This window comes from Talpa occidentalis, unplaced genomic scaffold (genome assembly GCF_014898055.3).
Source record: "Talpa occidentalis isolate TD23 unplaced genomic scaffold, MPIMG_talOcc4v2.1 talOcc4.15, whole genome shotgun sequence".
Classification (NCBI taxonomy): domain Eukaryota; kingdom Metazoa; phylum Chordata; class Mammalia; order Eulipotyphla; family Talpidae; genus Talpa; species Talpa occidentalis.
Window position 1 is genome coordinate 78,790,694 of NW_023601543.1, and position 14,171 is coordinate 78,804,864.

At 39.0% G+C, this 14,171-nt stretch overlaps 1 protein-coding gene across 5 annotated transcripts in view; it reads left to right on the forward strand.

The window, feature by feature from the left end:
- The window catches only part of RPS6KA3 (ribosomal protein S6 kinase A3), a 173,633-nt gene that overhangs the window by 69,276 nt on the left and 90,186 nt on the right, over window positions 1-14,171 (forward strand). For 2 of the 5 annotated variants that reach the window (XM_054695816.1, XM_037512622.2), the window contains exon 1: window positions 400-415. The exons of 2 other annotated variants lie outside the window; for them this stretch is intronic. Coding sequence is in view for 1 of the 3 variants with exons in the window: in XM_037512625.2 (XP_037368522.1) it covers window positions 347-415 (69 nt within the window). In the remaining 2 variants the exon portion in view is untranslated. Of the gene's footprint in view, window positions 1-311; window positions 416-14,171 lie in introns of those variants that run through there. One more of the 5 variants, XM_037512625.2, reaches the window with a different exon arrangement.

Genomic DNA, 14,171 nt, shown 5'->3' on the forward strand with positions numbered 1-14,171 from the left:
TGCGAGCGGGCGCGGGAACCGGCGGGGGGGGCGAGCTGTAGTCCGGCGGCGGAAGGAGGAGAGGAAGAAAGGGGCGAGACCCGGTGCCGGCCAGCGGCGCGAGGCTCTCGCTCGAAGCGCGGGCGTCTCCAGCCGGGCGCGCGGCGTTCGAGGCTCGGCGTCGGCACCGAGCCCTCTCCGGGGCAGCCGCCGCCGCCGCCGCTGCTGCCGCCGCCGCCGCTACTACCGCCGCTGCCGCCGCTACTACCGCCGCTGCTGCCGTGGGGCTCGGGCGGCGACGGAGCGGGGCCGGCCGCGGGCGGGCGGGGAGGGAGGAGGCGGTGAAGGCGGCGGGCCGGGGGGGAAGATGCCGCTGGCGCAGCTGGCGGACCCGTGGCAGAAGATGGCTGTGGAGAGCCCGTCCGACAGCGCGGAGGTGAGTGGCGCGGGTCGGACGGGGCCGGCGCGCCCCCTCCCTCGCCCGGGTCGGTCGCTCGCCCCCTTCCCCGGGGTGACCGCTCGGCCCCTTCGCGGCCGCTCGCGTCTCCCCTCGGTGCGGATTCCGGTTTGGGTAGTTGGGGTTGGTCTCTTTGCCCTTCGGTTCCCCCTCCCCGCGCCTTCACCTCCCCGCCCTCGCTCGGGGGGCTGCTGGGGTGGTGGCGCGTGGGGTTTGGAGTGGGCGCCGGGGCTCTGCCAGAACCGATTTTAATCAACTTTGCGTGGGGGGAGCGGGAGGCGGAGCGGGGGCCGGCGAGGAGTTGGGAAGTTTGGCCCTGCCTGGTGGGGGGCTTCCTTGGACCCCGGTGACTTTGGGGGTCACGGGATAGGGGTGGCTTCGCTGGGGAGCGTGGACTCTGGAGTCCAGCCCGGGGAGGGAGTTGCTGCGGGAAGACGGGCGAGCGTGGGCAGGGACGGGCCAGGGCCGGGGTGGTGACCTGGGGGGGTTTCGGGTAAGGGGTACGGGACAGCCGAGGGATTTTGCCTTCTGCACCCCGCGGCGCCGCAGCGGTATCTGTGGCTGCAAAGGGAAAAAGTGGAAGCCCTAGTTCCTCCCCCCAGCCCCGATTTGAGGTCGCTTAAGCTAGAAGACCCCGTCCCTGCGAGTTTAGCTTGAGTTTCCTGTCCGTGGAGGTGACAGGGTGAGATTCAAGGAGATCGGCGGCCGCCGTAAAAGGGCTTTCTGGTTTTCCTCGCCCGGGATCTGGTGACCGTCTTTGAGACACCCATCCGACTATCAAACACCCAAACAGTGTACCCAGACCAGCCAGGTAGGATTTCCTCGGCCACATCACAGCACCAAGGGTTTCGCAGCCGCCCCTGTCCCAGAACCAACTCGGGGTCTGCGAAAATCATCCAGGCGAGACCCATTCCAGGGCATCAACGCTCCTCTCCGGAGTAGAAAATCAATTCCTGATGGTGGCGCGTCTGTGATTCTGCCTTCTTGACTTTTTCCTGTCTTCTCTCCCCGCAGCGGACTTTGGGGGATTACAGGATGATAGGCTGCGTGTGTGTAATAGTTACTGAGTGAGTGACCCCATTTCTGGAAAGCATGACTGGAGCGCGGGGGTGGAATGGGCAGGCTCTGATGAGTGGTGTACTTGGCGGCAGCCGCTGCCCTGCCGGCCTCCGCAGTGTGAGAGGTGGATAGGGTTACTGGTTACGTCAGTAAGACCGAGGCTCAGTTTGATCTGAGATGCGGGACACTTGCATTCTCGGGTATAATGGAGGGGGAGGGGGATCCGTGCAGATCGCTTTTCGATTTTTTCCTAGTCACCTCCACTGCTGTATTAAATGTTTATCTGCTCTCAACGCGGCAGCGTTGTAATAGTGCTTACGGTTGGCGCTTAGTATTTTGCGATCTGGATCATGTTTTTAAATCCTAAACTAAACGGTGCTCTTCAGTAGAAAAGACATTTGACATATGTTACCTAAATATTTTCAAAGGGAAAAAATGTTTTTAAAATTGGCAGAATTATAAGAATTTCAGTTGAAATTGTGTTAGCCAACCTAATACTATAAATATTTTATGAGAGTCAAATTTAGAATGTCTAATCATCTTTTGAATGGATAGTGTAAAAAATCGTTTGCCAGTGGGCTCTTTTCATTCATTTTTTCCTTCTGAAATTTTTTCATGTTAAATAATATAGCTAAAAGATTAATATAATATGTTCTCAAAGTGCTGCTGACCTTGTGGAAAAAAATTGGATTTACTTTGAACCCGATTTTTTGATGGGAACGTTCACATTTGCAACTCCAAATCAGTCCACATACCTGTTTGGCATGTATCAAAGTGTAAAAAAAAAATCATTTAAAAATAATTCCACCTTATCCTTCTTCTGTATAGCACATTTGGATGAGGAAGGCACAAAAACTGGTATTTACTTAGCACTTACTACATGCCAGATCCTGTGCTACATGCTATTTCATTTTATCTTTCTCATGACCTAACAGAGTAGGATTATGGCCCCCCATATTACAGGTTAAGAAACTGAGTCTCAGAATTTAAGGCTACGAAGATTGTAAATGGCAGAGCCATTATTCAAAGCCAGGTTGATATAATTTGTGTGCTTTGCTTTATATGAGGGTAGATGCTTCAAATCCCTTGTGGAAAAATTCAGGGTATAAAAAATAAACCAATGAATAGTTAGAGGTCTTGTATTTTTCAGACACAAATTAGGGTTATTATAAGAGGTCTCATTTGCTAAAGACTGGTCGTTTCAGTAACTGTCATGTTTTCCAGAACCTAGCAGATAGGATTCCACAATTTGCCATTTTCAGAGAATTTTCTTGATATTCTGACATAAGGGATGTCAAACAGAGCCATCATTGCCTGAATTTATTAAACTAAATTTTAACAAATTATCTAGATTTTCTGTGGTCTTTGGTTGTTCAGCTATTTCAAGTGAATTACTTCTGATCCAAATTTGGAAATAGTGAAGCTGGTAAGGGAAGGATTGAGAATTTACAGTCAGAAGTTTAATATTGGATTTTTTATTATACCTACTATCACACCATCTCTTCCCCACTAGGTTCTTATCAGAGAATAATTCTGTTTTACCAGAATTAAATCATTTTTTAAAATACTCATTTGAATAAATAACATCAAAATTTTTCTCTCCAGGTTAAAAGGTTTCAGAGTTGGTCTGTATAGGAGTTTACATGTCTGGTCTCATCCATTGTAGACTGTAAACTCTCAAAAGCAGAAACTTTTTTTCCCCCACTATATTCTCAACACCCACATTGTTGCTGGCACAGCATATCATGTACCCAGTAGATAGCCACTGACTGAATTGTGAAGGTCAGAAATGGGGTGATTATCATTATTATTTCTCTTCTTGTTTTAATCTTACCTTGTTGTGTGGGCACTCTTTAGCGACCTCAGTATCTCACCAAAAGCACAGGCAGTTTCTTCATTCCTTTACATGGCCTTCCTGCTTTAACACCTCATACGGGTCTCATGGTGCGCTATACAAAAAACCGTTGTGGTTGAACTCAAACATGGGTCAGCACATGATAGGCTAGAACTAGGCTGAATGTTTAAAAAAGCAAATTTAGTATAATAAAGGAAGTACTATGTTGGCAAAGTCAAGGTGGGTACAAGATTAAAAACAAATAGAGACTATACTTTCAGGGATTATTTCTATAGTTTATCAAGAATAAAAAAGCTTCCTAAATAATCTGGGTGAGTTCAGAACTCTTTGATGAGTTATTTGAAAATTGCAAGTATGCATCTTTGAATACTTGACTGTTTAGGAGATGGATATCAAGATATTGTGGAAGTTTCATTCTAGAAATGCCTGGCCACTGCTATCAGAAACAACATTTACTGGATCATAAGCCTAATCTAAAGTGAAAATATTTTCTCAGTTTCAGTAAAGTATAAATGATAGTAAACCTAAATATGAACAATTTTCAAAAATAATAAAATGAAGGAAGTCATGTTTGCTTTACAGAAATTGCAAAAATAATCACCTCGAATTCCTTTAAATAACAAATACCCATAGTGCATTGAAAAATATTAACTATATATTTTCTTTATTAAAAAAATGAGACACTTGTGTTTTGAAGACCAACTTCAGTGAGTGCGCAGCCATTTTTTAACCTCAAAGATTGTATTTGATTCTGTAGTGTTTCTGCTGTCACTATCAGTTTTCTTACATTTCATCTGTAGGGATAAACATTCTGTTACAGTATGATAATTGATTTTGAAAAAAAAGTTGTATTAAGTTTCTTTACCTTTTCCTGTTTCGTTTTTACCACCTTTCAGGTTTTTTTCATTCCCACAAGTGGAAGATCTGAGGAAAGGACAGGTATTGTTACGTGTCAACTGTCAAGTAATTGTGACACATTACTAAACACTTCATTGTTTTCAGTGCTTATGGTAAAGGATGTCAGCTTTCATTAAATTAAAATTTAGGAAAGTTTGCCTTATTTTTACGGCTTGGTCCTATACTAATGGGTTTGATCCAAAACCTAAAACTTCCTTGGTACATTTAAATTTCAAGATAAAAAGATAAACTTATCAAAAGAAATGAGTATAGGCAGACTTTGCTTTTTCTTTAGTACATTTCTGGAAATCACAGTGCGTATATATCCTACTTTTATGTGGGAAGAGTAACATAATTGGGATGTGTACTCTTGACCAAGGACTTGACATTCAGCAGATTACAGAATGATTATAAACACCATAGGTCATTTATCAGGAGTCTGAGTTGCAGAAGAATTATTCTAAACATTTTTAAAAATTCTATCCACAAAAAAATTCATACCATTGTGATCATTGACAGGATTTGCTCTAACATTCCTTGCTCAGCTTCAGGTGATCTATGAAGCTGTGAATGAGGTGAAGTCAAGTGACCCAGTTCACCCAGTGCAAAATGGATACTTTAGACCACGTGGCTGAAATAACATTGTACAACAGTGACATCTGGGTGGTCTCTTGGTAATGCAACATTGTGGTAGTGCTGGATGTGTACATGTTTTGGTAAATAGCAAGTTTTTAAACATTGGCATGCAATTATGAAAATAATTACATTACATATCCCACTCCCCAGTTCACATAATAGAAAAAACAAGAAACTGCATTTTAATACTTAGCATTAGGTGTCTTTTTCCTGCCCCATCATTGTGTTCATTTGGAGATAATAATACAGTTTACTATATCATGAACCGAGATCACATATCAGATCTCAGTTATTCTGGCTTGTCCAGTTATAACCAAATAACATAAAAGCAGAGATAAAACAACCATAAATCTTAGATTTTAACAAGTTAACAGGACAAACACACACACACACATGTGTGTGTGTGCATAATAAAACAGGTTCAGGAGAAAATATATCCATATTGAACATAACTATCATTTAATACATTTGACCAAAATAAGCAAAGTCCTTAGTTACTAGCAGTTATTAAGAGTTTGCTATCTCCTTAAAATTTAGAAGGCTCTTTGGGGTAACTGGATATATGGCAAAGTGTTAACATAAAGCCATAAATACCTGGGATTGAGTCCTGTCTCTGCCACTTAATAACTTTTTAATCCAATGCAAGTTACTTACTCTCTCTGTGCTTCAACATCCTAATCTGTAAAATAGGGATGAAAATGATAGGGTTGTGGGCCTCCCCGGTGGCGCAGCGGTTGAGCGCTGGGTTGCGAAGCTGCCCACAGCCTCTGCAGCGCTGGTTCGATCCCCGGCTGCTCCCCGGCCACCAGAGGAGGGTCCCACATGGTGCGCAGACCTCTCCTGCCCGCTGCTCCCCTCAGCAGTGTACTTTGGTCCTTCTGCCTGCTCTGCTCCCCGCTCTGGCTCTGGTGAATTCTCTCACCCTCCCTCGCTTCTGACTGTACCCAGTGCTTGTATAAATAAAGAAATAAATCTTTAAAAAAAAGAGAGAGAAAGAAAATGATAGGGTTGTGATAAGAATTAAAATGAAATAATATATCTAAAATAAGGTTCCATATATGATTTAAGTGTTTAATGAATAATATTTATAATCATCTCTTTTACAGAACTATTTGAGGAAGTTTTGTGCTTTTCCTCTGGGCTAATTTTTCAGAATCAAACAGGACAGTTAAAATGATTTGTTTGATCTGTTTAAACAGAGCCGTTACAATATCTGAATATAATCATCAGGTGAACAACAGAAATCCCTTGAAACTTGTCCTTTTTTCTATCATTCCCCTCTTCAGTAATTTCTTTGAAGCGGGGAAAACAGATAAAGAACATTTTGGAGAATAAGTGTGAAGAAGGAACGAAGGAATGTTCACATTTCAACATTGTTCATATTGGAAGGTATCACACCATCTATGACATGTCATTGTTTAATTAACAGTGGGTTTATTCCTTAGTGATATATATTGAATAACGTGTCTTATACATGATGGTGTCTTATAATTGATAAGTTTTCATATGCTGTTTATCAACCTCTTGAAGTGAGGTTGTCCCTGAAAAAATGGACAAAGTCAATATATAGCAACAATAGGTAGAATTTTAGCTTACTTTCTAAAATATATTAAAACACAGTGTTCACACCTTTTTATATTTTAGTATCACTTAGTTGTTAATCACATTTTTAGGGACAGAAATTAATATGGCACACCTCCCTCCCCATCGCTCTACACATATTTCTTTTGATTATTTGAATATGCCATGAGTAACTGAGTTTTCCTGTCTAGAAATAACATCCTTTGAATTTGGTCTGTTATGTGGTATTGTTATGTAAGGAACTTTGAGTAGTACATACATAGTATTTTTAACTGAGAAGTGTCTAAAATGTTAAAGGTGTGTCTGTACCCCAACAATCATCTCCCTACTCCATAAAAAACACAAGGGAATAAGCAAATAAATATGGGAATTGTGAAGTTAAACAAGATTTGACCAAAGTCTTTACAGCGCAGCTTCTTAGAACTTTGAAGTGATGATGTACATGAGAAATCTGCAAAAGGGATATAGCCCACAGCCCTTGAGACTTGATATCAGAACCCCATTTTCATGAACCGTCTATTGAAGTCTCAAAGGACACAAGTACTTTGCAGAAAACTGTTTTGGAAAGTCTGATAACTACAGTATCATGATCCAGTATTGCCTGGAAATGAGCTATTATGTTTAATTGATTGATCAAAGCTTTTTTTCTTTAACTGTCAAGAGTTTTTGTTTCATTTTGAATTGAAGTCTTCTAAATTAAATTGTACAACATTTATCTTAATAGTGGACTAAAATTTAAATAAAATAGTTTAAATGAAAGTTTAAAATAATTTAAAGCTTTTTTATTCAATGTTCTGAAAAGTAATAATCAGATTCTACCTTTAACATCAAGCTAATAGCCCTACTAAACGTCCCCTGCTGAGGTCAGGGGTATTCGATGGGCCTATTACCTACTAATAAACAGTGATTTTATGCCTTAACATGCCATTACAGAATGGCTCAATTATGGCATTACCTACTCTGCATATTTACCTTTCTCTCTTGAAGGTGTCAGCTAGAAAGGAACAAGGATGAACTAAGAACAGGCAGCAATAGTAATGAAAGCTTAGCTTACTGCCCCACCTGGAGTTAGGTCTCCACATTGTTTTTTTTTTGTTTTGTTTTGTTTTCTTTTTTCATGAAATAGTGCTAGTTTCCTGAATATTAGATACCCTACATTTATGTGTAAAAGCAAAAGCACTTTTATATTTCCTGTCATTCTTTTCTGTTAGTACAAATACAATTACAGCAATAGCATACTTAATTCTCAGATTTCCCCAGCTTAACTAATACATCCATAATTTCTTCCCTACCTTAAAAACTAGTTATGTTTTATCTATCTTATAAAATGATTTTTATAATCTTACATACAGTGATGATCTCATCTTTAAATCTGACCTGGTCATCTAGTTTTCTGTGAGTTTGGCTCTAATCCTTTGATCCACAAAGCTTGTCATAGGAAACTTGTTTCAGTCATTTGATAATGTGTTAGAAATAGATGTCAAATGATAGCCTGAAGCAAAGGACAATTTTTTGACATTAATAGGTTGAAGTGCACCTTTAGTGCAGTGTTTTGGGAGAAATATTCACTCCAGAAATCTTGTAGAACCTATAAATCAGAGACATTCTGCAAGGGAGGGAGAGATAGGGGAATCAAAACAAGGGAGAGAAGAGCTAAGAGACTATGGGGATGGTTCACTGGTGAATTGGTGGTGGGAATTTTAGTGGGAAATCACCTGAAAGAAGAAAGCATACAAGCATGCATTGTACAAAAATGAACAATGATGTAAAATAAACATATATAAATTTAAAAATTCAAAAAATATAAATTCAAAAAATAAAACAAAGCAAAAAAAAAAAAAAAGAAATCTTGTAGAACCTATGTTAAAAACCTCAGTTACCCAGAATGTTATTTTAGTTCTTAACATTTAAAAGCAGAGGAGTTTACCTGAAAACAGTATAAAATGATAGGAAATAATCACTTAAAAAGAAAAAAGCCTTCCAGATCAGTACTGTTCAGTAGTCACTGGCCACATGTAGCTCTTGAGCATTTAACTGTTACTAGTATGGCTAAGCAACTGAATTTTAAATTTAAACAATCACTCGTGAGACTTGGTTAAACATTGAACAGTGCAGTTCTACATTATAGGAGATTAGTACAAATTCATCCTTTTTTTCCTGTACCATTGTTTATCTACTATCCTTTGTGTTTTGAAATTGATGGGCTAAAGCTTTTTCTAGATGAATAATAGGTTTAATATACCTTTTCAAATCATGTTTCATCAGGTTTGTCTTATTCTTCTCCTACCCTGAAGATTTTGATAAACCCTCCTAGATGGTACATGCCTCTCAAATCACCTTTCTGTGCTTTCCACAACATGTTTTACAGTGACATTTCTCATTCAAGTGATAACATCAGTGCATGGGGAAATTTAGCTATCAAAAAAATGTCGCATTATGTTCACTATACTGTGCAAATTAATACTGAAAAAGTGGACATCTTGGAACATGAAAGATTTTTTTTACATTTTAGCATGTAATTCTAGAGCTGAAATTAATTCAATCCAGCCCTGTTTATATAGGAAAGCTAAGATCTTTTGAGGCAGACTAACCCAGGTCATACATTAACAATGTCAGATTGAGGATATTCAGTGTTTCATTTCACTAAAATTTATTTTGCCATCCACGTTTTAATATAACAAATAAGTTTATCAAATCTATCTTAAATACAAATTGTGAAAGAGCAAGGATACCGTAACATTCAAATATACTTTTCCTCTACAAAGTCCTCATTTGCTTTGTCAGAGTACTCAAATCCAAGATAAACTAGTATACAGCTTTACCTTAGCTTTAATTTACAAGTCTGGAAAATACAGTCAGTCTTTAAAAAAACAATTTCAGAACAGTCCTACCTACATATAAGCAAATGGTAGAGGGATATTTCAAGATCACTGTTCTTTATTTCTCAGGTGAAGATGGAAGGAAACTAACATTTACTGAATGCCCTTCTCTGACTGGACACTTTATGTATTTCAACTCAAACAAGGTAGACATGATTGTCCTCAATTTACAGATGAGGAAACTGAAACCTAGAGAGGTTAAGTAACTTGCTCGTGGTTGTACAGCTAGTTAATAAGACGAGGCAGGATTCAAACCCAAATCTTGCACATTGTAGATCCCGTTGACTTTCCACTCGGCTACCCTGCTTGAGTTGAGAACATCATGTAGGTGAGTCACTCAGTCTAAATGAAATCTCTCACAGGGCAGAAAGGATACAGGTGGTTTGCATGAGTAGATGTTTTTGTGGGAATATAAATGATGATAGCCTAGAGAGATAGGTATCTTCTCATTTATGTGTAGCATGAAGCCCTGCTCCCACCAGGGGGACCTATGAGAAGATGTGATGTTGTCGTGAACTACAAATGCTATTCATAATAGAGAAAGTATTTAAGTCATTGATAACTAGAGTTAGAAAAGTAAAATTGATAATACTCTCCAAATACAGTGTAAACTGACCTGAGGAACAGCATTTGTGGCACCTTATAGGAAAAATGCTTTGAGATTTCGAAACAGCTGTTTTATAAATGAATATTTGAAACAAATGACAGTATTTGGAAAAAGGGTACACTATAGATGTTATTTACCAACTCTCCATACAGAATTCGCCCTGGGTGTGTGCTTGAGTAAACGTGCTCTGTTTTTTAATTGTAGCTTATTAAATCATTATCTCTTTATATTTGCATTTTCTTTTCAGAAAAATTTATTTGAGCTCCCTCAAAGTGCCAGAAAACAGGTTCTTGTTCAACCTGAAAAAGTTAGCCATTATCTTGCTACAGTTTAAGTAAAAGAAATTTAAAGAAGTTACACAATCATTGTTTTCTTCTTTCCCTTTGGACTTTAAAACTGTTAGGTCCAAAAGCCCTGATTAGCTCTTTTTAAATTGAGATATTATTTATATAACGTAAAATTCACCCTTGTTAAATAAATATACAATTCAGTGGTTTTTAATATAATCAAAAAGCTGTTCAACCATCATCACTATCTGATTCCCAGTTTTCTTAATTTCAATTTAATTTTCCTAACTCTAACTTTCTTCACCCCTAAAATAAACCCCATCCTCATTAGCATCACTCCCTGTTCTCTTCTTCCCTCAGCCTCTGGCAACCAGTGATACACTTTTCTGTCACTTAAAGATTTGCCTGCTCTGGACATTTTGTATAAATGGAATCACAGAATATGTGACCTTTGTGTCTGGCATCATTCAATTAACAGTGTTTTCAAGGATCATCCATGTTAATAGCATGTATCAGTATTTCATTCATTTTTATGACTGAGTAATATACCATTGTATGTATAGGCCACAGATTGTTTATCCATTCATCAGTTGATGGACATTTGGGTTACTTACACTTTGCATATTGTGATTAATGTTGCCTGAACATTTGTGTACATGTTTTTTTTTTTTTAAGTGAACATTTCTTTTCAAATTTCTTGGGTATATACTTAGGAATGAAATTGCTATGTCATATGGTAAGTCTGTGTTTAACATTTTAAAGAACTTCCAAGTTGTTTTCCAACTTATTTGTATCATCTTATATACCTGCCAGCAGTGTATGAGGGTTCTAGTTTCTCCATATCCTCACCACCTCTTCTTTATAGTCATTTTCATTATAACCATTCTGGTGTGTGTGAAGTGGTATCTCATTGTGGTTTTGATTTGTATTTCCTTAGTGACTAAGGATGTTGAGGATCTTTTAATGTACTTATCTATTTGTATACTTAAGTCTTGTGCTTATTTCGTTACTGATCCAAGGACTTAAATGGAATTTTGCTCAAATGCTGATATAGAAGATCCTTGTCTGTATTATATACATAGTTCTTCTCAGGATACTTAGTTTTAATGTGTGCTTTTAAAAGATTTTCTTCATTTTTAAATGTGATAAATACACAGCTTTTCCTAGATCAGTAGTTTTTGAACTGGAATAATAGAGCCCCGTGTTCTGTGATACCCTTTAGGATACCCCCCTTTTCCCAGACAGTTTCTAGAGGAACAGGAGTTAAAGTTTAATTACAGAAATAAAGATTGAGGCAGTGATGTTTTCCTTACAGTCTCCTCAGTCTTGTTATACTCTTCTATAGTTTATTTAAAGTAAGAGTAACAGTAATTGATGGTCAGTCCAAACAAAAGGTATGAAATTTCTAAAATTAAATGCAAGTCAACAGGTAAATGAAGTTTTTTCAAGAATCCGTCTCTTAAAGAGAGATAAGCGAGTGTTTTACTTAAGGGTTTAACAGCTTGAAACAAAATCCCTGCTTGCCTCCTTTCCTTCACGTTCCTGCTGGCTATTGGTATAATTCAAAAGGAATAACTATCACAAGGATTCTTGATAGCAGTAAGGGGGTTACTTAAATAAAATCACAGACAAATTAAAAATAACTTTTACCATGGATTATTAAAAAGGAGGAGTTCTTAAATGAGTTTTAAAATGTTTTCCCCCTGCTGTTCTGAATGTGTACAGTATAGTACTAGGTGATGATGAAATGAAATTCTTTGCTTATTAGTATTAGGTCATCAGGCAGTTGAATGACATGAAGCAAGCTAAATTAGCCAGGAGTGCTATAAGCAGACATAATTGGATCTTACAGGGAAATTATGATCTATAGCATTTTCCATAGTACATTTTTAACCATAAAGTGGAAAACTAGAAAACAAATGTTATTACCCCTGACCCCAGTAAAGTTCATTTTAACACACAAAGAAAATGTTATTTTCCACATAAAAATTAATTAGGAGACTTCTGATTCTGCTAAGACAGAGGAACCCCTATTCATTCTAGGTAGGTCCTCTTTTATGAATAAAACATCTTAGATATAACAAACAAGCACAGAATACTCTGAAAAGTGAGCACAAGAAAACTGACTGACTACATACAGATCTTGAGACCCAAAGAATGATACAAATAGTTCCATGGGTTTTCTTATTGTACCCATGTATTCTGTACAAGGTGCTATAAAGTTCTCCAACCTAAAATCACCAACAGGCACAGACAAAAAGGATTCAAGTAAAGCCTGTTCTCTTTAGCCATATAACTGGGGAATGGGTAGCCTAACAACAGTAATGGCAAGGGAATACCCATCTTACTGTAGCCAAATGCAAATAGAAAACCCCACCCCACTCCAAAGAAGCAAAAGATAGTGCTCAGTTTCCTCCACCCAGTGCTGCTGGCAGGGCAGGTCAGAGACCTAATCTCCCATTCCCTGCCTAGCAAAACAGACAGCACTTAGATTCCTCCTGCTGGGTGCTTTGGGAATGTTGAGCAGAGGTCTAATCTTCCCTTTTCTGCCCTCTACCCCCTGCAGAAGGAAATGGTTCTCTAACTAGAACAGTCAGTCCAGTAGCCATTTGGTCCTCCACCCACCTGGAAGCATTGAGACATAAGAAGGTGTTAGGAGGAAGGGCTAGTCCCCATCAAGTCTCCCACTACCCAGTGTCAGTGAGGAGCTGAGTCTACCCACACCCAGCATTAAATAGGCAGAACAAGATAGCGGGAGGTAGTCTACTCAACATTGCTTCTCCCCTCTCCTTATATCATGGGGGCCCAGTTGGGAGCAGAGATTTCTCCCTCATCTGGTATCTACAAATTAGAATAAAGTGGTGAATGGCAGGTGACACCTAGTTGACACTTGCCCTCTCTCCTCCACTGTTGTCAGCTATACCTTTTGGGGAACTGAGCTTTCCACTCTGACTTGCAGCAACAAAGAAAGCAGTGTGAGTCAACTCTTTGCTTCCTCATCTCCCCATCAGGGAGTTTATGTAGGTGATGTTCCACTTTCACTGGGACCAAGCGTGGAACTGAACTCTATTCCACCTGTCTGCAAAAAAAGCAGTGTGGGTCATTGCCAGCGTGGTGAAAGCAGAGCCCAACAGCAAGTTGAACATACATCCACACCCTGCCCTCATACTATACCTGTTAAAACGGAAGATTAACTATGACCCAGCATCTTATCCAGAATGTCCATTGTGCAACCAAAAATCACTTATACCAAGAACAAGGAAAATACAACATGACTGAGAGGAAAGTCAACAGATAGCAACACCAAGATGTTTCAGATATTAGAATGAAATCTGACATGGATTTTTAAGCAGCCATCATAAAAATACTTCAGCCAGCAGTTATAAACACTTGAAATGAATGAAAAACTAGTCTCAGAAAATATATAAAACAGAAGCATGTAGATTTTAGTACTGAAAAATACAATAACTGAAATACAGTTACATGGGCTCAATAAAAGAACAGAGATAACAGGAGTCAGTAAAATTGAAAGTAGAGCAATGGAAATTACCCAATCTGAACTACAGAGAAAAAAGAACTGAAGAAAGCCTCAGGGACCTGGGGAACTTCAACAAAAAAATTAATTTTCATGTCTTCAGAATCCCAAAAAGGAGGGGTGGGGGGAATGGATCTGGAGAAATCATGGCAGAAATTTCCCCAAATTTGGCAAAAGACATAAATCTACAAATTCAGGAAGGAAGCTGATTGAACTCCAGATAAGAATTCCAAAGAAACTCACATCCAGACACATCAAAATCAAAACTTTGGAAACAAGGAGTTGTTTAATGAGTATAGACTTTCATTTTTGCAAGATAATTTTCTTAGATTAGCTTCACAACAATTTGGATATATTTTAAACATACCAAAATGTACACTAAGAATGGTTAAGATGGTA